The sequence below is a fragment of the Nuphar pumila genome, chromosome 5, assembly GCF_984573655.1.
Source record: "Nuphar pumila chromosome 5, dmNupPumi1.hap1.1, whole genome shotgun sequence".
Taxonomy (NCBI): Eukaryota; Viridiplantae; Streptophyta; class Magnoliopsida; order Nymphaeales; family Nymphaeaceae; genus Nuphar; species Nuphar pumila.
In genome coordinates this window covers 20,903,163-20,926,774 of record NC_143253.1, presented here as the reverse complement: position 1 = coordinate 20,926,774, position 23,612 = coordinate 20,903,163, and the positions used below count along the sequence as shown (strand labels likewise).

The 23,612-nt window shown below is 35.4% G+C and overlaps 1 protein-coding gene across 6 annotated transcripts in view; it reads left to right on the top strand.

Moving 5' to 3' along the window:
- Nucleotides 1-369: 369 nt before the first annotated feature.
- LOC149837054 (L-arabinokinase-like) overlaps nt 370-23,612 on the top strand; it is a 97,430-nt gene continuing 74,187 nt past the window's right edge. For 3 of the 6 annotated variants that reach the window (XR_016431885.1, XR_016431884.1, XM_090005791.1), the window contains exons 1-9: nt 556-795; nt 2,626-2,733; nt 2,925-2,993; nt 3,527-3,610; nt 3,941-4,017; nt 8,746-8,812; nt 18,558-18,615; nt 18,708-18,775; nt 18,861-18,923. Coding sequence is in view for 3 of the 6 variants with exons in the window: in XM_090005791.1 (XP_089861917.1) it covers nt 691-795; nt 2,626-2,733; nt 2,925-2,993; nt 3,527-3,610; nt 3,941-4,017; nt 8,746-8,812; nt 18,558-18,615; nt 18,708-18,775; nt 18,861-18,923 (699 nt within the window). In the remaining 3 variants the exon portion in view is untranslated. Of the gene's footprint in view, nt 494-555; nt 796-2,625; nt 2,734-2,924; nt 2,994-3,526; nt 3,611-3,940; nt 4,018-8,745; nt 8,813-18,557; nt 18,616-18,707; nt 18,776-18,860; nt 18,924-23,612 lie in introns of those variants that run through there. The other 3 variants (XR_016431886.1, XM_090005790.1, XM_090005789.1) reach the window with 2 other exon arrangements.

Here is a 23,612-nt window from a genome sequence, read left to right as displayed (position 1 = left end):
AAAACTTAGAATGTTAACTTTTTTAGTTTTTTTATTGCCCATCATGTCAGTGAGACCACTGAGCCAACCATGGCGTTTTAGATGCCGTTCATCGCATGAATGAACGACATCCAGGTGACTACGGGTTTGTTCTGACCTGATACTCATTCTACTTTTATAAACACACGAACAAATATAAGAAAAACAAAAATTCATTACGACGTGACCATGATACTCGTGATAATCTGAACGATGGAATGGATAAGCAAGTAATTAATTAGCGAGAGATTGAGAGATTTTATTTTAAAAAATGGAAATTATCTAAATTATCCAAGAATCTAGGTAGGTAGTTACGGTTACGACACTACTTTTCCCATACTAATCCACTAATCTCTCTTTATCTGCTTCAGAAACAGCAGAATTCACTGTGACAGAGACGAAAAACAGTGGAAAAAAACGGCAATCTGTTCGTGATCAGTATCGCTGGATCCAGAAAGGTCCAAAGAAAGTCGAGGTAAATGGAAGAAAGGCGAACACCAACGGCTCACCATTTGTTTCTTCTATTCGGGAGGACGAATGGATGAGGAATGACGATTTGGTGGCAGATCGGTTTATATTAGTAGTTTCTCTCATGTCCGCTTGTTTTTTTTTTGCTGACTCTGTTCCTCTCTCTTTTGCTGTTGTTTTTTTGGGTTTGGAATCTGCGGAGGGATGACGATCGACCACTGCAATCGCGTCTCGAATTCGACGAGGAAGCTCGTCTTTGCGTATTACGTCACGGGGCATGGATTCGGCCACGCGACGCGCGTCGTCGAGGCGAGTTATTTTGTATCCTTTTGGTTCTGATAATATCTGGATTTGATTCTGATTCTATTGTTTTGTCTACGAAGATGATTGATGATGTGTTTGATTTGTTCTTATTTGTCTGATCTTTCAATTTATCAGCTTGGAGTAAGTCGAAACGGTTTTATGTTGAAGGTTTTTGTTTGTTTTGTTAGAGAGGAATATTTCTACAGCTCGTAAGATTGATGCGTGTTAAATTTAGAGTTCGATTTAGTGCAGGACCTGGACTTAGGGATGGCAGTGGACCGGGCGGAAACGGCGCCCCTCCCGCCTTGCCCCGGTAGGATCTGGGATGAAGGGCATGAAACGGAGAATGGACAGGGGATGGAAGTTAAAATCAAAACTTGTCCGGGATGGAGGCGGGGATGAACTTACTTTGTCTCCGCCAGCCCTGTCCCCTGTCTCCTATCCCGGTTAAGGAAATTACTTATTATACTTTTATATATATATATACCTAACGTAAAACCCTTTCTCTAATCTCTCCTTCCTCTAACTAGCTGCGCAAGCTCTCATTTATCTCCTCGCCTTCTAATGGCAAAAGGCGGCAGCAGAGGATCGGGGAAATGGGTTCCTTCCCCGCCCCGTTTGGACTGTGGATGAAGGACATGAAACAGGGGATGGAGGTTAAAATCAAAATCCGTGTAGGGATGAAGGCGGGGTGGAGACCTTGTCCTCTGCCCCCGCCCGGTCCACTGCCATCCCTAACTAGACTCCTAATTTTCTGAGCCAATGCTGTTTTTCTTTGTTGAACATTTTGTGTGCCAATTTTGGAAATGGATGGAATGGAAGGGTCTCTATATATTTTCTTATATTTATAAGGACCAATCTATGGTTTATGGGAGAAATTGTTTAGCGTTCCAATCATTTTGACTGATCTGATATTGCTATAAGAGAAAACCAACCAAAGCACAGCCGCAGTTCTTGGCCTATGAAGGATTGCAAAATTGACTGTGAGCTAGAGTGTAGACTGTGCTTGCAAGAGAAAAGCCATGCGGGATTGAATACGAGCAAAGCTACTGCCTGTTATGTCTCTGCGAAATGCTTCACGATTTCAAATGACTATTTTGTTCTCAATACTTGTTAAAAAGTGTATACTTTTAACTACTAATGGCGCTGATGTGAGGCTTTTGAGATATGCTGGTCATTTAAAATTTGTAGAGGTAATAATTGTTTTTTTTTTTACTTTTACTATTTATTTGGCAATAATGTATCCGATCATGAAGGATTTTGATATGACCTTTTACAAGCCAATTCTAAAGATTTATACAAAGTTCAGACTTTTGGATATCACCATTTGTATGTGCTAAGCACACCGATAAATTTATGAATGAGCCTGGTACGTTTGTTGCTCTTGTGATCCACATTGTTTAGTTCAACTCCATTCCTGGACAACGCATCACAGTGGTAGCATGCTAACATTTCAATGGACTTGAACCAATACAAGTCTTCCAAATCTTATTTATACATTGGGATTTATGCTGATGTCAGGTCTCGGTTGATATTCTTGATCTGGCTTCCACATTCTTTTAGAGTTTAATTTTTGTTTGTTGAGCTATCCCTTCGACTTTTTTAAAATAATTTTTTTTCTCATGCCCCTTTATTTGTGGGCACAAAAGATGAAAATGTATTTTTTTTAATGTTTGTAAAGGCATGTGCCCTTTCAGAAAATGTTGCCCTACTTAGGTGAGTGAATCATGATGTCTTTAGAAGTGTTCATGAGACCATGGATTTTTTCCTGTCAAATGAATTAAGAACACTGTGTATTTGGTGTTCTGTTTCTCAAGTACTCTTTGTATGTTGTAGATTGTACGACATCTTGTGGCAGCTGGTCATGATGTCCACGTTGTAACTGGTGCACCTGATTTTGTTTTTACCAGTGAGATACAATCACCAAATCTGTTCATCCGAAAGGTTGGTTGAATCTTCAGTTGTGCTGCTACAACTTTAGAATGTAATAACTCTGATTCAGTTATCAATTTTTTCCATGCTTGTATAAAGATGATGAATGTTGTCCTTAAATTTTCGTTTTTCTCTTATTAGATGAATTTGTCAACTTCGTTTTGTGATCGATGGGTCCTGCTAAGTGTTTAATATGGCCGTAGGTTTTGCTAGACTGTGGTGCTGTGCAAGCAGATGCACTGACGGTGGATCGCCTTGCCTCTTTGGAGAAGGTTCAAAACTCAACCTTTTGGATATTGTGGTTGATTAGTTTGTGGTTCAATTATTGCATGCTTTTCCATTATGCAAGTCTTTACTTCAGGTAATGTTCATTTCTAAGAGGATTATTGGTAAAAGAACAAAGTTTGTGATGTTCGGGGTTGCTGTCTTTGTTCTTTCATGTATAGTTCGTCATTCAACTTCTTACTTTGGGTGTTTTTGTGGTTTGAGTATCATAGTGGAGTGGCAACTAAATCCATGAAATCATTTTCATAGATGTATTGGGCTTTGTCATGTGACATCTGTTTAGTGTTTTCAACCTACTCACAAGGACATGCACATTTTCATATTATCTGTTTTTGGTGTTTAGTTCCTAAGTTTGGTTAAGATAAATCAATGTTGCCCTCTCATTTATGCTACTATCACAAAATATTCATTATTTACAAAGTATTGGTTATAGTCTTCCTCTCCAAGTTTTATTAATCTCTATCATTTTCTACTTATTTATTAATTTACAGTCTTTTTTCTTTTTGCATGGCAAGTATAGTATTCAGAGACTGCTGTGGTACGTCGTGCATCTATATTGGCTACAGAAGTTGAATGGCTGCACTCCATACAAGCTGATTTAGTGGTATTATATATTTATGTCCTTATGTTCTAATGCATAAATATGTGAGAGGTGTTGATACCTATCCACAGTGTTTCTCTGTTAGCTGCTTTTTCTGTTGTTCTTATATCATGCATACATATTACAAGGAGAATTTTCTCTCCACAACTGCCTTGGTAGCTTTCCTTGGGTATAAATGCCTATCCTCTTTGCGGCAAAAGCAATTGTGTGTATTTGTGAGCATGCATGCATGTGTGCGTGTGTTGTTAACATTTAATTTCTCAAGGATAGATTTCCCTTTATTGTTGTAATTAGTATGATCGGATTCTTATGATGCCTTTTGGGGCTAAACAGGTTTCTGATGTTGTTCCTGTTGCATGTCGAGCTGCTGCTGATGCTGGAGCCCGCTCAGTTTGTGTGACAAACTTCAGGTAAGTAGTGTGAAAAAAGTGCTAATGTGTTTTTATTATATATCTGTTGATTAGAGTTATTCAGTTTTGTTTTCGTCCCCTCTCTGTTCTTTTTGTCAGTCATAACAGGGAATTCCTTTCTATATGTTACACAGGCAATGACCGTATCACCAAAATTTTGTTGGAATATCCAATATGCATGTATTGACCTAGATAAACAGAAAACGTAGGTTTTATTTAAAAACATAAGTTTTTTGAATGATATCTGAAAATATTAAGGTTTTTGGAAAATATCTCTCTTCATTCTCTATTCTGTCTCTCTCTCTCTCTCTCTCTATATATATATATATATATATAGCCACATCCACTTGTCGTGTTTTTCAAAGCCTTCCATGTCTGGCATTTTGTACCCATATTTGACACTGACTCTCATATGAATGCCAGGTAAGATAGGTTGTGAGTGTTTTGTTAACGTGAACCTTCCAGATGTATATTATGTTTTACTTGTACGAAACATGGATTACTTTTTATATTTAGATGTGCCTTTAGAGGGATACAGTAATCAAAGGCTCATGTTGCATTAGAACTTGATGATAAAAATTAAAAAGTTCCCAGCTATTCCTTGAATTAGTTCTATCCAAAGATTTTTTTTGGTAAGCATTAATAAACACACCTAGAGGTTCAGATTAAGCGAAAAACACCTACGAGTCTGCAAATATGATTTTTTAGCTGGTTAGGATGGTTTTGTATATATAATATATTGTATATATATGGGTATATATTTTCTATAGTCGATTCTACCTACAATCTAGTTAGAATCTCACTATGCATGTTGTTTTGACCCAATCTAACCTCAGACGTGTTCAGCATGGCTGATTTTGTGGGAATCGACCTTTGGATCATTTTTTTTAACGAAAATATGTTTCTTGAGCCAGAAAAAATTGATGCATTAATAGTCATCGACTTTTGCATTGTCGGCTGTGTACAGATCGGATTCCAGCGCCAGTTCCTGCTGGAAAGAGTATCTACATCACATCCATGGGGTCAGTTTGGCAAAAAAAAAAAAAAAAATTCTAAGTCGTTTGTAGATACAACCTATATATATATATATATATATATATATATATATATATATGTGAAAACCCGTAAGAATGAATGAGAAAGACGTCGGATGTGCGTCGGACACACGTTGTTTTTCACTAAAACAAATGCCCCGTGATCAGAGGCAGGCACATCCAACTAACAGTGTACGAAATGTTCTTCCACTGTTACGGGTTACTATATATATACAAGTACTATTGGAGCAAAGGGTTTGGGAGAATGAACAGTGAACAAGATCAAAAGCACCTCATTATCGGGTTTTCCCTTTTTATAGATTAGTATACAATGATTAGAAATGAAAGGGACAAACTTTGACTCTGTACAAGACTCATAAATATGAGACAAAAAAAATGACAGTAATTCCTATAAACATTTGTTGCGCATTTGTAAAGAAGCGAAATCTTGTGGAGCGCAGAGACTTGCTAAAGAAATTCTTTAACTGAAGTTTTGATGTAATATATGTTAGGGAGATGATGCCTCTAATATATTATTCTCTTAGTGCCAATCTCACGTGAAGCACTTGTGAAACAACGCCAAGAAAGGGCTGAGCCATTCAAGGAGGAAAGACAAGTTGTTTCCTCCCTCCATGCAAAAATGCGCTGCTTCATTGCATGTTCATTTTGATGTGTTTGGTGCATTTGTGAAATGTATGATCACTTGCTATATATATTGCGGAAAAATCGAGATGGTTGACAATTCTCATATCTTTGAGCATAAGTTCAAGTCATACATGTTCAGTTGTAGTAGTAGGCGTAGCTCATTATTCAGATTCAGTACATAACAAAGACACCTTTGTTTCTTTTTGCATCTCCAAGATATGAGAGACGTATATGAGTATGCAGTAATTGGTAATAGAGTGTCTATCAGAAAAATCTCCTCTCCATTATGTGTTCATGTAAGCGTATAAAGTTATAAACCAAAAGATGATGACGTAACTCAGGATTGATCCCTGCTGATAGAATGCTTGTCATGTATCACAGTGCAAAAGGCAACATTCATATAAATGGAGTTTGGTGCTTGTTGAAATTGACTAGCCACATGGATATGCACAAATATCAAGATAGTGAAATATGTGAGAGTTCCATCCAATTGATGATAAGTTGTAGGATCTTCCAATAAAACTCCATCAGTATCTCAATTTTTTTTAATTTTTAAGGTTTTCAATTTATCAATGTTCTTGTCATTTGATATACCAAATAAAAAAATGACATTAGCAACAAATTTCATTTGCATGAGGTAGTAATCTCGAGGTGAGTAAGCAATACTATGCCAAAAAAGTATTGAAAAAAGCTTAGATCTGTCTTTTCAAACTATATTTGAAGATGTTTCTTTGTATTCTCAATACCCCTCTTTGCACTATCAGTAATGATTATGTTGTTATACACAAGTGGTATTACAATATCTTACAAACAGAGGAGTGTCGGAGTAGCATGATTTAAAATCTGCTTTTAACATGGTATTACTGAATATTTCATGCCATGTACCACTTTCAAATCATACAGATCTTTGTGAAAGTGTAAAGCATACCTCTTAGGAACATTCACATATGGTGGATGATCCATATATAATTCTTCTTGCAAATCTCCATGTAGAACATTCTTAACATCTAAGAGGCCACTTTTTAATTGATGTAATACCAATAAGAGTTCTTAGAGAGGTCATTTAAGCAACAGGTGCTAAGGTTTTTTCATAATTCTATTGCATATTATTGTGCATATCCTTTTAACAAAACTCTTGTCTTTATAGTTTTAAAGTGACCCCACTACTTTTGGTATTAACTTTAAATATCCTTTGATATCTGTTAGGTTTCTCATTGGAAGGGAGATATTGAATTTTCTCGGTTTTAGGTCTTTGCAAAGATTCAAGTAGATTCCTCGGGACAACCCATCTATCTCCCTCTATGGACCTCTTTGTCCCCCTTGTGAACCTTACTGAACCCAGCCAAGTCACTGTCACTTAAACGACTAGCATTCTCCCCACTTGGCCCATCCATTCACGCAGTCCCTTGCTTCCACCTTAATCCCACTCTACTATTAGGCCCTACTTGACCCATTTTCTCCTCTTCATGACTCACCATGCATAAACCAGCCCCTATCAGCCCTCACTCTACCTACCTAGCAACATTAAATATTAAATCCAATTGAAATCAAATTATACATGATCAATGAGAAATAAAAAAAGAAGACAAAAATAAATGGTTAAGATGATTATAAAAAATACATAAAGTTGGATACATGGTGTTGATCGTGCTTGGCACAGGTTTGATTGAGTGCATTAATTGTCATGGTGTGTCCAATGTTCATATTGACAAGGGACACATGCTCTCTCTCTCTCTCTCTCTCGTTAAAGTTATAAACCTTTCTTGGCATAGGTTTGATTTGTCCATTAATAGATCAGTTGTCAACTAATAGCTCATCAAGGAAAATTGCAAGAAACATCCATTCAAAATTTTCATTGTCTTGAATGGGGATACTTAAGGGGTAACTTTTCAATTATGACCATGTTTCTTAATGGTATCCACTTATACCTAATGATAATAAGTAAACAAATAAAAGGATGTATCAGAGCATTAAGGAGAGTAGCTCCGGATGGTAAGTTAGCATGGATTGGAATGAGGATGTTATTACAATCATGATGATACTGCATAATGAAAATACTATAGGACTAAACTGCTCTGGTCCCTACGTATAGGAATTGCTTAGGGCTACCCTTGGAACCAAGTTCTTCAGTAACACAAAACAACAAGAAAGAACAATTTCAACCTGATATATACAATTAGAAACATAACGACATTGTAACTCAAACTGAAGCCCTAAAATCATAAACTATGTTGAATAACAGGAATTATCAAAGTAAAAAGTAAAAATGTGCATGAAAAATTAAAAGGAAAACAAACAAGTAATGGAAAAAGGGTAAATGTAGTGTTTTCAAAAGCATACATGACTATCTGTGTGTTCATGTGTGCGTACACCTTGAAGTGTTAGTGATAAATCCAGAGTTAACAGCAACACTATAGGACTCGGGGAAGTGCGCTTCCCCGAAACGCGTTTCTGAAGCACGAAATGTGTAGCTTCCGAAAAGTGCAGGGAAGCAACCCTTTTAAATGGGAACACTCTTCCCATTTATGGGGAAGCGTGCTTCCCGCTCGCTTCCCACTTGCTTCTCGCTCGCTTTCAATATCAGGAAGTCAATTTTCTTTTTTTTGGGGGGTCTTGAAGCTTTTAACAATTTGTTTTGCCCAATAATGGGAAAACTCAATTCTTATTCGCTTCCCTTGAATCCTAGATTGCTTCCGGTTGGCTTCCCTTCTCACTTTTGAGACAATTCTTGATTCGCTTATAAGTCGTCCCACACTTCCTGCTTCCTAAAATTTTAGAAGTGCCTCACTTCCCACTCCTGCTTCCTCAACTAGCAAGTCTGGATAAATCACTTATTTTCCTATATATGATAAGACTTATGTAGAATATTATTGATGTGCTTGCTTTTAATATTAATGGATTGTCATTTTAGATCATCGACCTGCTATACAATTTTTGCTTAATGTTGTTTTTGAGCTTTTATAATACAATTTTCTCTTATTTAGTGATACAAGTATTCCAGATCTTTCAATGCTCTTTGCTACTTTTTATTTGTTTATTTTTTCTGCAGTTGGGATTTCATATATGCTGAGTATGTGATGGCTGCTGGATATCATCATCGTTCTATAGTTTGGCAGGTATTAAATTTATTTAGCCACCTATAATTCCCAAACTAACTTGAGATGGCAGACCAATGGTGCATTTGTAGGGTACAATAAGGAATATTGAATGGATAAAGGGAAAAGCAACTTCATTTTTTTGATTGTTTCTGGACAATAGATTTGCTTATTGCGAGCAGCCAAACAGTTCAAATGCATAGGGGGCCTAAAGTGGGCCCTGATTTGTTATTCTAACATTTTGTGTATGCAAACAGTTGGAAGTGTCAAAGTTGGCTTCTAATGATATTCATGGCATGATTAATAAATCCTAGAAGCTAACCAAATGATTGATCTCTCCACTCGGTAATGGCAGACTTTTGCATGAGTAGCACATTATGGATATCTATATATGTGTTTCTTTTTCTTTTTGTATAGTCGTGCATACAGGTTATGCATATTTTTGTTTCGGCCAAGGGGAATTTGGTGTTTTAATTATTTCTTTTCTTCTTCTTTGCACTTATCCATCTATACATGCTAACCTAGAAAAATGTGTGCATCTGTGCATTTAAACAATTAAAGAGAGTTTCTCTTCTAACTTGTGATGGTGGCAAAGCTGGAGGACTCTTTAGATGCCACTGATATGATTCTCAGCTAAAACATTACTCAATGTGTTCAGAGTCTTCAGACCGTAAAGTGTCCATTTACTTTTCTAGCCATGCATCTTTCATTTTTCTAGAAGTTTCTAGACTTAGAACTGTGATGGGTGTACTAGGTTTTAACCATGGCTATCAAAGTCATGGGATGTGGGGCACAGGTTAGCAAGTACTAGAGGCCACAGTATATTGGGTAGAGTCACTTATAACACACACATGCAAACATAGCATTCAAGGTTTCATGATGGTTGTTTTGATATGGAGAACTAGTATCTTGAATGCCTGGGTCACATGGCTTTCAAGTAGAGAATGTGGTTACTGTAATGAAATAAGAACAAAAGCAAATAAGAGCCTCTTATGGGCTTACAAGAACACAACCCACAAAGAACCACTTATGGATCAATCCACACCACGAGAGTAAAAAATAAATGCTTTTGTATTACCAAATGCTTGAGAAAGCATACATGATACAAGGGGAGAACCCCCATTTATAACAAGAGAGGGAGTGTGGGGGCAGCCCAACTAGCTGTTGGGCTAGCCCCCAACGGTCACATTTGTGACCGTTGGGGGCAGCTCCAACAGCTAGTTGGCACTGTCCCCATCACCTTTTAATTCCAAGAAGCAAAAATAAAGTATAAAAAAACAAAAAATAAAAAGGATTAAGTCAGCCCCTAATGGGCTGACCACTATTACAATGTGAAATGACCAAAATACCCCTGATGGGTATTTCTGTTTACATACATTTAAATTCACACACACACACACACACACACACACACACACACACACACACACATATATATATATATATATATATATATATATACACACACATATATATATTTGTTACACAATCTTAACAATTACTACTATTTTCATGCAATCTGATATATTTTGTACAGCAGCTGAGCATAGAACTTTTGTCAAACCCTGATTTTACTAATTTGGCAATCTTGCCTAATCTTAGGACAAAATGCAAACTTTGATGGAGTTGATCAAAGTTTTGAAGACCATCTTGATACACTTTGGAGCCTGATTCTATTTTTTTTCCTGTTGTGAGACCTAGTCCTCTGATTGCTATTTGTACCTGAAACTTATTCTTCTGTTGTTTCTCTTCATACTTAATATTCAGCCCTTGGCCTAGTTCATTGTTTCATGAGTGTCACAAATCTCATCCATGGGATTTCCTTGGCACGTAAAATCTCACAATAATTTAGACGTTTTTGAAGAATGTTGGGAAAAGCTTGGTAAATTTGTAAAGAAAGGTGAATAAAATTTCAACATACAGGAAAATACTAAAAATCTGAAATAAAAACGGAAACTCTTGTTAGAGTAGTAATAAAATTATAATATTGCAAAAAATATAATTAAATTTATTGCAAAATCATCATGGTTTTCACATTTTTGGAATTTATTGGGATGAAATCACTTTTTGAGATTATCAGAAACATTTTTTATATAGCAACCAAAATCTTCATATCTATTTTGGTTTAGTCAGTCCATCTTACCTATGTTATGTTAATATATATATATATATATACAGTTATGTAATAGGCAATGCCCATCAGGGGCATTTTGTCTTTTTACCCTTGTAATAGTTTTTGTCCACTAGTGACCGATCTGTCTTTTTCTTTTATTAATTTTTTGTTATTTTATAAATGTCTTGTTGATTTCATGTAGGGGCTCTATGGTCAAAAGACCATAGAGTCTTGGGATTGCTCCCAACGACTATATTTATAGACGTTGGGAGCTCCCCAAGGCCATTCCATGTTGTATATATAGGGGTGTTTACCGCCCTTCAAACCAATGCTTTTCTTAAGCATTTGTTAAATAATAAAGTGATATTTTTTATGTTGGTGGTGTTCTTTTGATTGGCCTTTAGTAGCCATTGTATGCACTTTTGTGCTTTTGTGTTTTTGTATTGGCTTTGTTCCTTGTATTGTCCCTTAGTGGACTTGTATTTGTGCTTAAGCACATTGTATTTTTGCTTATTTCATTACATGGTATCAGAGCCTCTTGGGTTCTTGGACATCAGAACGTGGTGCTCGTGGTGATCAAGGGAGCAAGTGTTCATGGTTGGTGTTATCGTGCTAATCTTTCTGCCTTTCTCTCTTTCTCTTCATGGAGCAAGAAACAAAGATTGAACTCTCTTTTAAGCTCAATGAGACTAACTATATGATGTGATATGCCGTAATAGAGAACCACCTTAAAGGGAAGAAGCTTTGGAGGTATGTGATGGGTACTACTCTCGAGCCTCTTTTAAAGCTCACCAAACTTTAAGGAGGTGTAGAAAAGGCTCTTGAAGGAGAAGATCAAACTAAAGGTATTTACGATCATCAATGTCGATATTGAGATATGTGCCAACATTGCCAAATTTAGAAAGGCAAATGAGACATGGTTCTTTATAAAGGGTATGGATATAAAAAAAGACCTTTGCAAGACAATATTTCTTGCAAGCGAAGATTAAAACTGCTAAACAAAGTGGCATGAGTGTTCGTGACTACTTTAGTGCCTTATCCTCTTTTGGGGATGAGTTGGCATTCCTTGAACCCAAGTGAGTTGCTGTTGTGGACATAGAACTTAGACGTGAGCAAATGAAAAAAGAACACTTTGTTCAAATTTTGTATGGTATATGCTCGGAGTTTGAATAAGTTAGATCTTTCCTTATCCGTAGATCTTTCTCTATGCCTCTAGAATAGGCTCTTGCCGAAATATGCCAAGAAGAAACTCGTCTTGGAATGACTAAAGGAGAAGATGAAGTGTTGGTCGTGGCTAGACCCGATAGCAATATGAGGCCATACAAGCCTCCACATTTTGGGAGGCAAAACAACAATGGAGGATCAGGAAAAATTATTTGCCACAATTGTAATGAACCAGGGCATATCAAATCGACATGTCCTAAACTCAAATACAAGGTATCTTTTGTTGGAGAATCCACATCCAAGAAGAGTGAAGAGACAAATAGAGATCTTAAAGATACTATTAGTCAATTGACGCATAAACTCAATAATTTCTAAAGACATCATGTTCTACTTTGGGTGCTGCTATTGCTTTATCATCTTCTCTAGGTTTGTGCTCTTGGACTCAGGGGCTTCCTTTCAATGACTCCACATGAGAATGCTTTTTCCTATATATGTATTAACTCAAATTCACCTTGTGTTTTAACTTTTAACCATCGATGGGACATCTTTGAAAATCAAAAGTATTGGAACTTTAGATTCTAAAATTTAAAAAAAAAAAATCCAAAAATTAAATTTATATATTTTCTCTATTTCCTAAATTTTTTATCATGGATGCGAAATCTCTTTCTCATCTAAATGTTGTTCCGTGCAGGATCTTCAGTCTAGAAAGCTGATTGGGCAAGACCATAGGAGAGGAGATCTCTACTTCATGGATTTTCTATCTCTTTCATCCAAATCTTTTTGTAATTATGTCCAAGCTAAAAATATTGTTACTTGGCATAAAAGACTTGGACATCCAAGCTTATCAAAGATGTATCTTTTCCTCTTTACAAAAAAAATTTGGAATAAAAAAACATTGCTTGCAAAGATTGCATTCTTGGGAAAATAAAATGTATCCCTTTTCCAAATAGAACCTTTATTTAAAAAAAATCATTTGAATTAGTGCATTCAGATGTGTGGGGCCCATCTTTGGTCATGTCTAAAGGTGGCTATTCGTATTATGTTACATTTATTGACGACTTCACTAGATATGTATGTGTCTACTTTCTTAACTTCAAATAAGATGTTTTCACATTTTTAAAGAATTTCACATGATTATTAAAAATCAATTTCAAAGCAATATTTTTATAGGTCCGACTTTGGTGAAGAATATATGTCAAAAGATTTTTGAACTTATTTAAAATGAAAATTTTCATCAAAGATCTTGCCCTAGAACTCTTTAACAAAATGGGTTGATGGAAAGAAAACATAGGCATATCATAAAAACCGCTAAAACCCTACTTATCTTTAAAAGTATTTCTAAAAACTTTTGGGCTAAAGCTGTCTTGACTTCAATTTATTTGATAAATCGAATACCTTCGTCATCTTTATAAAATATTTCTCCATTTAAAAAATTATTTAACATGATACCTGATTTCAAGCGATTACGTATTTTTTGTTGCAAATGCTTTGTTCTTACTCATAAAGATGATAAGTTATCTCCAAAAGCCATTGAAAGGGTATAGGTGTTTTGATATGAAAAACAACAAATTATATATTTCTAAGGATGTGACTTTCTTGGAAAATGAGAATGGTTTTGATAAAGAGGGTAACAAAGAGGAAGTAGACTATATCTTTTTGTTTGATCTTCTACCAAAGGAAATAGTTGTTTTTATGAATCAATTGATTGTGAGATAAATCATAATGGAATTTCTATTTGTGATAACTATTTAGATAATGATGTCAATAATGAATGTTATGATGTTAATGATAATGTGGTTGAGAATCCTTCTAATAATATATAAGTCTATACCGGCGTGAACAAAAAGATCAACTGTAATACTCGATAATTTTTCGGGGCATTTTGCTCAAAACATAAATACTGAATGAAATGAATGTTTTTGATGACCTATTTTGTAATTTTAGATTGCACGGTTGCGACCGCATTGAAATTTTGAAAAGAACGCAAGTGATTTCGTAAAAAATGGGGCTCGTACGCTTGCAAAACATGTCCGACAACTCCAAGGGAAAAATCATAAATTTTAAGGTCTATTTTATAAGTTTCGAACACATTATTGCATTTGTATCAAAATTCTAAGAAAGACGATCTTGATTTCGTCGAAAACGGAGCTAGTATGCTCGAAACTCACCCAACAAACTCAAGGGTAAAATGATCATTTCATAATTATCGCAGGGATAATTATGGGGGTCATACCCGTCCAGTCATCTGTTGATTGAGTCTAGTCAACTCTGATTTACTATATATATAAGGAACAAATATATATATATATATAATATTTGGGCTTAAGTTACATTAAATAACTAAACTTAGTTAATGTAACTAGATGACAACCAGTCCAGTTCAGTTGGCTGAACTGGCTAAGCCATGGACTTTGGGTTGGATCACCTTAGATCCAACTCAAGACCCATATAATCCTAGCAAGGGGCACCCACCATTTTCAAGCTCATAGTATTTTTAGTATTACAAGTGTTGAACTAAGTTCAACACTTGTAATAGACAAGGCCATAACGTGATGACTTTGGTGTTGCCATTTGGCAACACCAAAGCTCCCAGCCTCCCTATAAATAGGGCTCAACCCCCCTTTAGAAATCATTCCTCACCTCTCTCTACTCTCTTCCCTCCTTCACTCTCTCCCTCTTCTTCTCACTCTCTCCTTTCACCTCCTTTGGTGGTGGGCTGCACCATCAACCAACACCCAGCCTCCTCCCTTGCTCAGCCACCACCACAGGTGGTGGTGACCCTAGCAAAACCGTCTAGCCCCCCCTTGCCTAGCCAACCACCAAACCGATCCCCTACTCGGTTCAGTTTTGGCCAGCCACTACACCCGGCTCCACGGTAAACCAGATTCCACCCATCCGGTTCATAGCCCAGCTGACCAAGTTTGCCTACAAGACCAACCCGGTTCCCTCACCAGTTCCTTTGAGCAAATCGACCTGATTCAGTTACTATCATTGCCATCACACGTCGGAATTTTTTTAGAGGAAAATTCTCCTGAGAATTTTTTGTTTCTTATCTCTGCGCTCTACAAGGTACGTTCTATTGCCAAATGCGTGTAAATTCTGAATAATTAAATATATCTTCGAGACGTACATGCTCACTTATGTTTGATTGATTACAATATATATATATATATACATATATCCATAGTATTTCAAATATAATATATATATATATATATATTTGATTTTTGAATTTGGTATGTCTTGTATTTGAAATAAAATAATGATAAAATACTAGTTTTTGCATATGCCCTTTCTGAATAAAATAACATAACCCTTTTCGAATAAAGTAATAGTTTTTGCATACACCCTTTTCGAATAAAATAAGAGTTTTTGCATACACCCTTTCCAAATAAAATAATAGATTTTACATACACCCTTTCCGAATAAAATAACATATGCGTATCAGATTGTTGCAGCCGAATAAAAAGAATATTGTTGGCACCAAATAAAAAGAATAGTTGGCATAGAATAAAAAGAATATTGTTGCAGCCCAAAAGAGGCCAAGGTTCTAAGAGACCTTTCTGGTATCACAATTACACAATAATGTGTAGGGCATACTTCCGTTATGGGATTGACTCATGTACGAGTTTGAAATAAATTAACTCTCAAAGTGCGAAACAAAGCACTATTTGATAAATAATCTGCTACATTGGCAAAGTGCTTGTATATACAAAGCAAGTACTAATTGGGTTGGGTACATATATAAGACTCTGGTTATTACTCTAAAAATGGGTACTTGGGTTACTGAACCCCATTCTGGCCTACACAGTATTAGACACTTAAAATAATCCCTTTAATAAAGGTAACCTTTCTAACTTATTTTGTTCTGATCTCTACCTTATAAAAGGTAGATGGTACAACCTCGTGTGATTTTGTTCTAATTTTTTAGAGCGAGGCGTCCCGGTGGTCTCTACTCACTTGTAGGTCTTCAGAGGCTGGGGCTATCCATGTATCTTAGGTGATAGATCCCCAACTACTGCAATAGTTTAAGATGCATCTTATTTTTTGTTCTGTTTTAGCGGTAATTCTCTCGGTCATGAACCACCTGCTTTGGGTCCACTACAGTCAGGTACCCAGGTTTACAACATCTGAAAATAATACACCCTCAGAATGCTTCGACTGTCAAAGATTGTCTTCCCCCACGTATGGTTAATTATCAAAACAAAGACCTTTTGAATAATATTTTTAAATGAAACTATGCTCTAATTATGCAAACAATTTTGTTCTGTATTTTGTCTTACTTTTCGGTGAAAATGCTCTGTGAATTGTTTGAATATGTTTAATATTTTGAATTACTGAAATTGGTAGACTTACCAGACTGTTAGAAGTTTGACCCTTTAATGGGTTTTTGTTTCAGGGCCTAGCCTGGTGCTTTTGTTCATAATACTTTGTTTTTCCAAGTTTTAAATCTTTTGTACATTTTGTCAAGAATGATGTAAATAATATTTTGGTTGTACTTTGATAAAAGTTGTGTTACTTCACCCCTATGGCTCTCTCGAAATTATAAAAAAAACTCAACATTAAATCGTTTTTCGCTGTGAATATTCAAAAAGAAATTTTTCAAAATTTTCGGTAAAATTTCGGGTCTTAAATTTTGGGTCATCACATCAACCATGTGCTCTTGAAAATTACTCACAAGAATTACCCATAGAAGAGTCAACACAAGGATTACACATAAAAGAGTCAACCCTTAGGAGATCCAACCGAGTCTCCATTCTACCAAATAAGTTTGCATCCTATGACTCTTTTCCCCCAAACTATAGAGCTTGTTTAATATCACTCCATTTCTATCATGAGTTGCCATATTATAATGAAGCAAAAAATTATCTTCATTGGATTGAAACCATGAATGTATAATTAGAAGCATTTAGTTTACTCTTAGGAAAGAAGTCCATAGGATGTGGATGTGTATTTAAGGTCAAAATCAAAAGTGTTGGAACTCTTGAAAGATACAAAGCTAGATTAGTTTCTAAAGGGTACACTCAAGAATATGAAATTAATTATAAAGAGACTTTTGCACCAGTAGTAAAAATGACAAGTATTAGAACCCTAATAGTTGTTTCCTCCATCCAAAAGTATCTCATTTACTAGTTAGATGTCAAAAATGCCTTTATTGGATCTCTTGCCTACTTATCTATCACCAAACCAAATATAGCTCATGTTGTTCATACAATAAGTCAATTTAAGCAAGCTTCAACAATCATGCACATGAGTGCAGTTTTAGGAATTGTCAGCTATATTAAAAACTTCATAACTAAAGGGTTTTTCTTATCCTCTTTAGATTTAATTTCTTATACTGATGCGGATTGGGGATAAACTCTTAATATGATAGAATCTCAATTGGTATTTGTGTTTTTTTAGAAGATTCTTTAATTTTATGGAGATGTAAGAAGAAACATAAAGTCTCATTATCCTCTATTGAAACTGAGTATCATGCAATGACTATGACAACCATGGAGCTTGTATGAGTGAGGAACCTTTTCAGAGATATGAGTGTAATTATCTCCAATTATTCGAAGATGTCTTGCGATAATAAAAGCACAATTTACATTGTAAGCAATCACACCTTTCATAAACGATCAAAGCACATTGAGATGAATTGTCATTATGTACGAGATGAATATATGAGAGAAATTATCGAGTTGTCATATGTTACTTCAGAATGTCAGCTTGTAGACTTCTTCACTAAAGCTCTTCCTGTACCTCGGTTCATTTTTCCTCCTAAACAAACTTTCGGTAATCACACCATAAGTTTAAGGGAGGGTATTAAAATATATCTATATATATGTATGTATAAAGTTATGTAATAGGCAATGCCCATCAAGGGAATTTTTGTCTTTTTACCCTTGTAATAGTGTTTGTCCACTAGGGACAAATCTGTCTTTTTATTTTATTAATTTTTCATTATTTTGTAAATGTCTTTTTGATTTCATGTAGGGGTTCTATGGTCAAAAAACCATAGTCTTTGGGATTGCTCCCAACGACTCTTGGGATCTCCCCAAGGCCATTCGATGTTGTATATATAGGGGTGTTTACCCCCTTCAAACCAATGCTTTCTTTAAGCATTTGTTAAACAATAAAGTGATATTTTTTTATGTTGTTGGTGTTCTTTTGATTGGCCTTTAGTAGTCATTGTATGCACTTTTGTACTTTTGTGTTTTTGTATTGGCTTTGTTCCTTATATTGTCCCTTAGTGGACTTGTATTTGTGCTTAAGCACATTGTACTTTTTATTTCCACTTGTTTCATTACATGTTAAACCTTATTTTCTTTTTGATTGGTGGACGTGCACTGAGTTTGTCTTGCCTTGCTATGTGGCCTATGGGTACTTTCTTTCCTTCTTTTTTTCAAAATTTTCCTCTTTTTTTTTAACACAATATCTACAATACTTGCTTCTGTCTTGTTGAACATGTAATGTAGGCAGAAAATCTCATTCAAATTTCTACAGATTGCTGAAGATTATTCTCATTGTGAGTTCCTACTCAGACTTCCTGGATACTGCCCAAGTATGGTTTTGGTGAAACATTATCAGCTTTATTTCTTAATTTATGTAACCAAATCTTTGAAATATCACTGATCTTGTTTGCTGTTTTCCCAGTGCCAGCTTTTCGTGATGTTATAGATGTACCTTTGGTGGTGAGAAGATTACACAAATCCCGAGTGGAGGTAAATATTATTCAGCATAGAAAAGATGTCCTGTAGCAGCATAAATCTTCTTTAGGTTCTATCTATTAATTTTTCTGTGATGCAGGTGAGGAATGAGCTTGGAATAGGAAATGAAGTTAAGTTGTTGCTTTTTAATTTTGGTGGACAGGTGAGGATTCATTTTTGTGTGGTATGATGTGACACTTTGGGTGCTTGGCATTTTTGGAGTTTTTTCATAGGGCGTTTCATATTTAATATAGCATTGCTTTTGTGAAACATGCATCTAAACTTTAGATACTATTATCATGTAATGCATTGCCTTTGCTTTCAACATTATGATATTTGAATCTCTACTATGTCTTATGAATTCTTCTGCATGTTTATTTTATGCTGGTAATGTTTATAGCATCTGTTGTTTAGGTGACAAATTCTAACCCCAAATAAAATATTAGGTACAACCGTACAAGATTGTTGAAAAGCTAATGGGTCAGCAGGAATCCCATTCACACAAGACAAGAAAACCAATCCAAATTGTGTCCACTCTGGACTATTTTAAGTTTTGCTGAAATTTTAGGTTTTGGTTGGATGGTGATGCTTAGCAAGTATTGGTGGGTTAAAGTTCTTTCGTGTATGCTTATTTTTCTCTTTTAAAATCTTGAGCCAAGTTGAGAAAAGCCACCATCACCAACTTCACCATTGCCATATCTACTGCTTGTCCACCTTTTCAAGATATGTTCCTTAGCTGCTCGGGATTGTTGTTGTCTTATGTTTTTACATTCATGTCCATGACACGATAAATCACTAGTGCTTAGCTTGTTATCCTCAAAACCATTATAAGGATATAAAAGACTCCAACATAATAGAACATTTAGCTGATACAACCAAGTTAACAGAAAAACATATAGATCTTATTCACATGCACGGAAATTAAAAACCATGCAGATTCTAGTGGTTGTTTTAAAAATCTAGTTTTATGAACAAGCATTGATCGACAGTTGGGACTTTGCAACAAGTCTGGTTTTGGATCAGATCTGGTCCAAAACCAAAACTTGATAGGCCAGCCGAATATGCAGTCAGTCCCACGCATATATATAAATATACATATGCTGGGCCTGCGGCAAACTTAGTTTGCTTGCGTGCATACGAAAAGAAATCGGTAGATCTGGACCAGATCTGCGTACCAAAACAAAATTTGCAGATCTGTCCACTTGTACGGTGGGACAGATCTGTCCATATTCATGGTAGAACAGATCTGTCCATACTCACAGTGTGCTCGGTGGGGGATAGATCTGTCCACATGGACAGCAGACAGGTTTGTCCAGATCTGTCCACACGCAAAGTGTGACAGATCTGTCCATATGGACAGTAGAACAGATTTAGCATGAAATCAGAAAATCGAATACATGCCATAATGGCAATAAATGGCTGATTTAGCATTATATGTATATATATATATCGGTTAAAAAAAAGAAAGGAAATCATCTCATGTATATGTATATAGATATATACATAATCAACGTAATGTTATATATATACATATTCTTGTAATTTAAATCAGATTTTTTTCTTTTCTACTAAAAACATCACATAAACTTAATATAGGCTATTTTTCTCCGTTCGAATCGAAAGAAGAACCCGTACCTTCGATCGGAGATGAAAAAAGACCGAAAAATAACGTTGGATGATCGGAACGGAAGGAAGCCCTCTTCCTTCTTCTTTCCTTCTTCTTTTCCCTTTCTCTCTCTTTTTTTTGTCTTTCTTTCTTTTTCCTTCTTCTCTCTCTCTCTCTATATATATAAAACAAAATCTAGAGAGAGGCGAGTTAGACCCTTTTATAATTTTATTTTTTATTTTTTTTGTTCTAGAGTGAGGATGACGTCCTTCTCGAGATTCTCACCGATTTGGCTATGAGATAGAGTTCTTCTAATGTAGAACTCTATCTCTAACCTACTATTTTTTTATTTCTTTATGTTGACTTTTTCAACTCTTTCCACTATCCAATTTCTTACTTTTTTGTTTACCCAACCAAATTTTGCTCTTCTAGAGACCCCACCATTTGGTAACTACTATATTATTTGAAATTCAGAATTCAATAATTTTTAATATTAATTTAATTTTAAATTAATTATTAATTAATAAATATCTAGAAAATTCTAGAGTGTGCCTTAACCCTTTGGGAGTTTTTTTAACTTTAAATTTCCTTAAATTAAACCTTTACACTGAATTTAATGCTTTAATTTTGTTGGACCTAGGTTTTGGATTTGGATCCAGATCCAAGATCCAAACCCATATCCAAATTCCATATTGATTTCAAACTAGACCAGATCCTACTTAATATGGGTCTGGGATTGGGTCCAGATCCATATTAACTTGGATCATACGGATCAGATTCAATTTGATCCAATCCAGACCCAGTCTCATCGAGGCGGGCCTCTTTTGAAAAAATATGATTTTCGGGCCAACCGTAGCCCGAATTCAGAAAAATAAAATATTTTTGATTTCAGAATTTCGAGACGCATCTAATGATATATAACTTGAATTTCGCCTCCAAATTTTGCTTGAATTTAACCCAAATTTCACTCAAACTTCGCTTGATTTTAAAGGTCGAAAATAAAATTTTTTATCATATCTTGTTTGGATCGTATTGGTCTTGTCATTGAGACCTTGGCTGAACCCAGATTCAATTGATGCCACCTAATATCGAGTATTTTACCGATATTTCTACAACACTTAGCCAAAATTTCAAAAAGCCAGAATTTAACTTAATGTAAAAACACATGATATTACAGTTGATCCCAAGCATCTGTCCAAACCCAAATTTACGTTTGGATTAGACTGACCAAGATCAAAGGGTTTGGTTGATCAGTTTTTGATGGATTTGGACCGAACTAGAGTTTTATACGGGAATGGTTCATGTGGGTGTCTCAGACATTGGAAGCAAGAGGTTTTAAGTTGAGTAAGAGTAAGACAAAATACATGGAATGTCGATTTAGTAAGCAACGAAATAGAGATGGGAGTGTAGTGAAGCTTGGTGAGAAAGAAATACCGGTGGATGATTCTTTCAAATAATTGGGATCTATCATTCAAAAGTATGGAGAAATTGATGGAGATGTAAATCATAGGATAAAGGTTGGGTGGATGAAATGGAAGAGTGCAACTGGAGTGTTATGCGATCATAGAATGCCATTGCGGTTGAAGGGAAAGTTTTATAGGACGACTATTAGGCCCACTTTACTATATGGTACGGAATGTTGGGCTGCCAAGAGACATCATATTAAAAAAATGAGTGTAGCTGAGATGCGTATGCTGAGATGGATGTGTGGAAATACAATAAAAGATAAGATTCAGAACAAGGAGATACGTAAGAAGGTAGGCGTTGCACCCATTGAAAATAAGATGAGAGAGAATCGTTTACGGTGGTTTGGACATATTCGACGAAGGCCTAATGATGCTCCTGTTAGAAGGATGGAGAAATGGGAAAATATATTAGTTAAAAGAGGTCGGGGTAGGCCTAGGAAGACATGGATGAAGGTGATAGGAAAGGATATGAATGCTTTGAACCTCACAGCGGACATGGCATTGGATATAAATGAATGGAGGAGAAGGATTCATGTGGAAGACCCAGAATGATTTTCTTTGTTGGTTCATATCGCCGACCCCAATTGTTTTGGGATGAAGGCGTAGTTGTTGTTTGTTTGTATAAAAGATCTGTTTCAGCTGTGGTTTGAAAACTCTTTATTTTGAGAAATGTTTAATTAAATCAATAATGGGTTTAAAACTTTAAATTAGTGTTTTTGGTTTATTAAATCTGTGTTTTTGGTTAATAAATCATTGTTTTTGGTTTAGCACGTGAAATATGAAGTTTTACTTAACAAACCTGAGTTTTTGGTTGATTAATTAAAATCTCGTTTTGGATTTAAACAAACCTGAATTTTTCTTGAAAATTGTTAAATCTGGTTTTAAAAGGAGTGAAAACCTGTGTTTTTTTATTTTATTTGTTTAAATCTGAAATTTATTAAGCGAGCTAAGTTTGGTCTAGAGTTGTGTGTAAATTCGGGATGAAATTTCTTAAATCTGGACTTCTGTTAAATGGATTAAATCTGGAATTTTATTAGAAAAAAACTGATTTTTTGGTTAAACGGTTAAATATGGGATTTTACCTATAAATCCAATAATTTTTCGGGTATGATTATAAAACTTAATTTTTTGGATGCTTGAATAAAACTCTGATTTTCTTTTCTTTGTTTGTAAAAAAAAACTTATAAACCCGTTCTTCTTTGTTAGTCCATAATCCGTATGGATTTCAGCAGTTCTTCGAATCTAATGTAATTAGGTTGTGAACCCCATTTTTTTTTACTCTGATGTGAACTTGGGTTTCGCTAGGAACGTGAATAGGTGCTTATTTTATCTGAGGTGAATGCATGCTTGTCTATTTATATGAACGATGGTTCAATATGTGACTGTGTCCAATTTGAATGACACTAAATTTAGGGTGGCTTTGGTTGAACCACTAGGGAGCTATTGAGGCTATGTGTTGTGCCGTGTTAGTTATACAATCATGAAATGCATTGTCATGTTAGTTTATGATGCTTATAATTTAACACATGTGGCACATATTACACTGTCATAACCGACGGGGGTAAATGCCTCAATCGGATAATGCATGATGATTTGCATGTTGTTCTTGTGTGAAGAATCCTTATTAATTTAAGAAAGGTATAAAAGACCTAAAAGATAAGACCCAAACACGTTTTGAGAAAGAAACGTGACCCAAAAATTTTTGAGGAAAACACAAGCAAGTTTTATGGAAATCAAGGTTAATGATATGAATCAGAATAATGGAGAAGAAAGAAACACA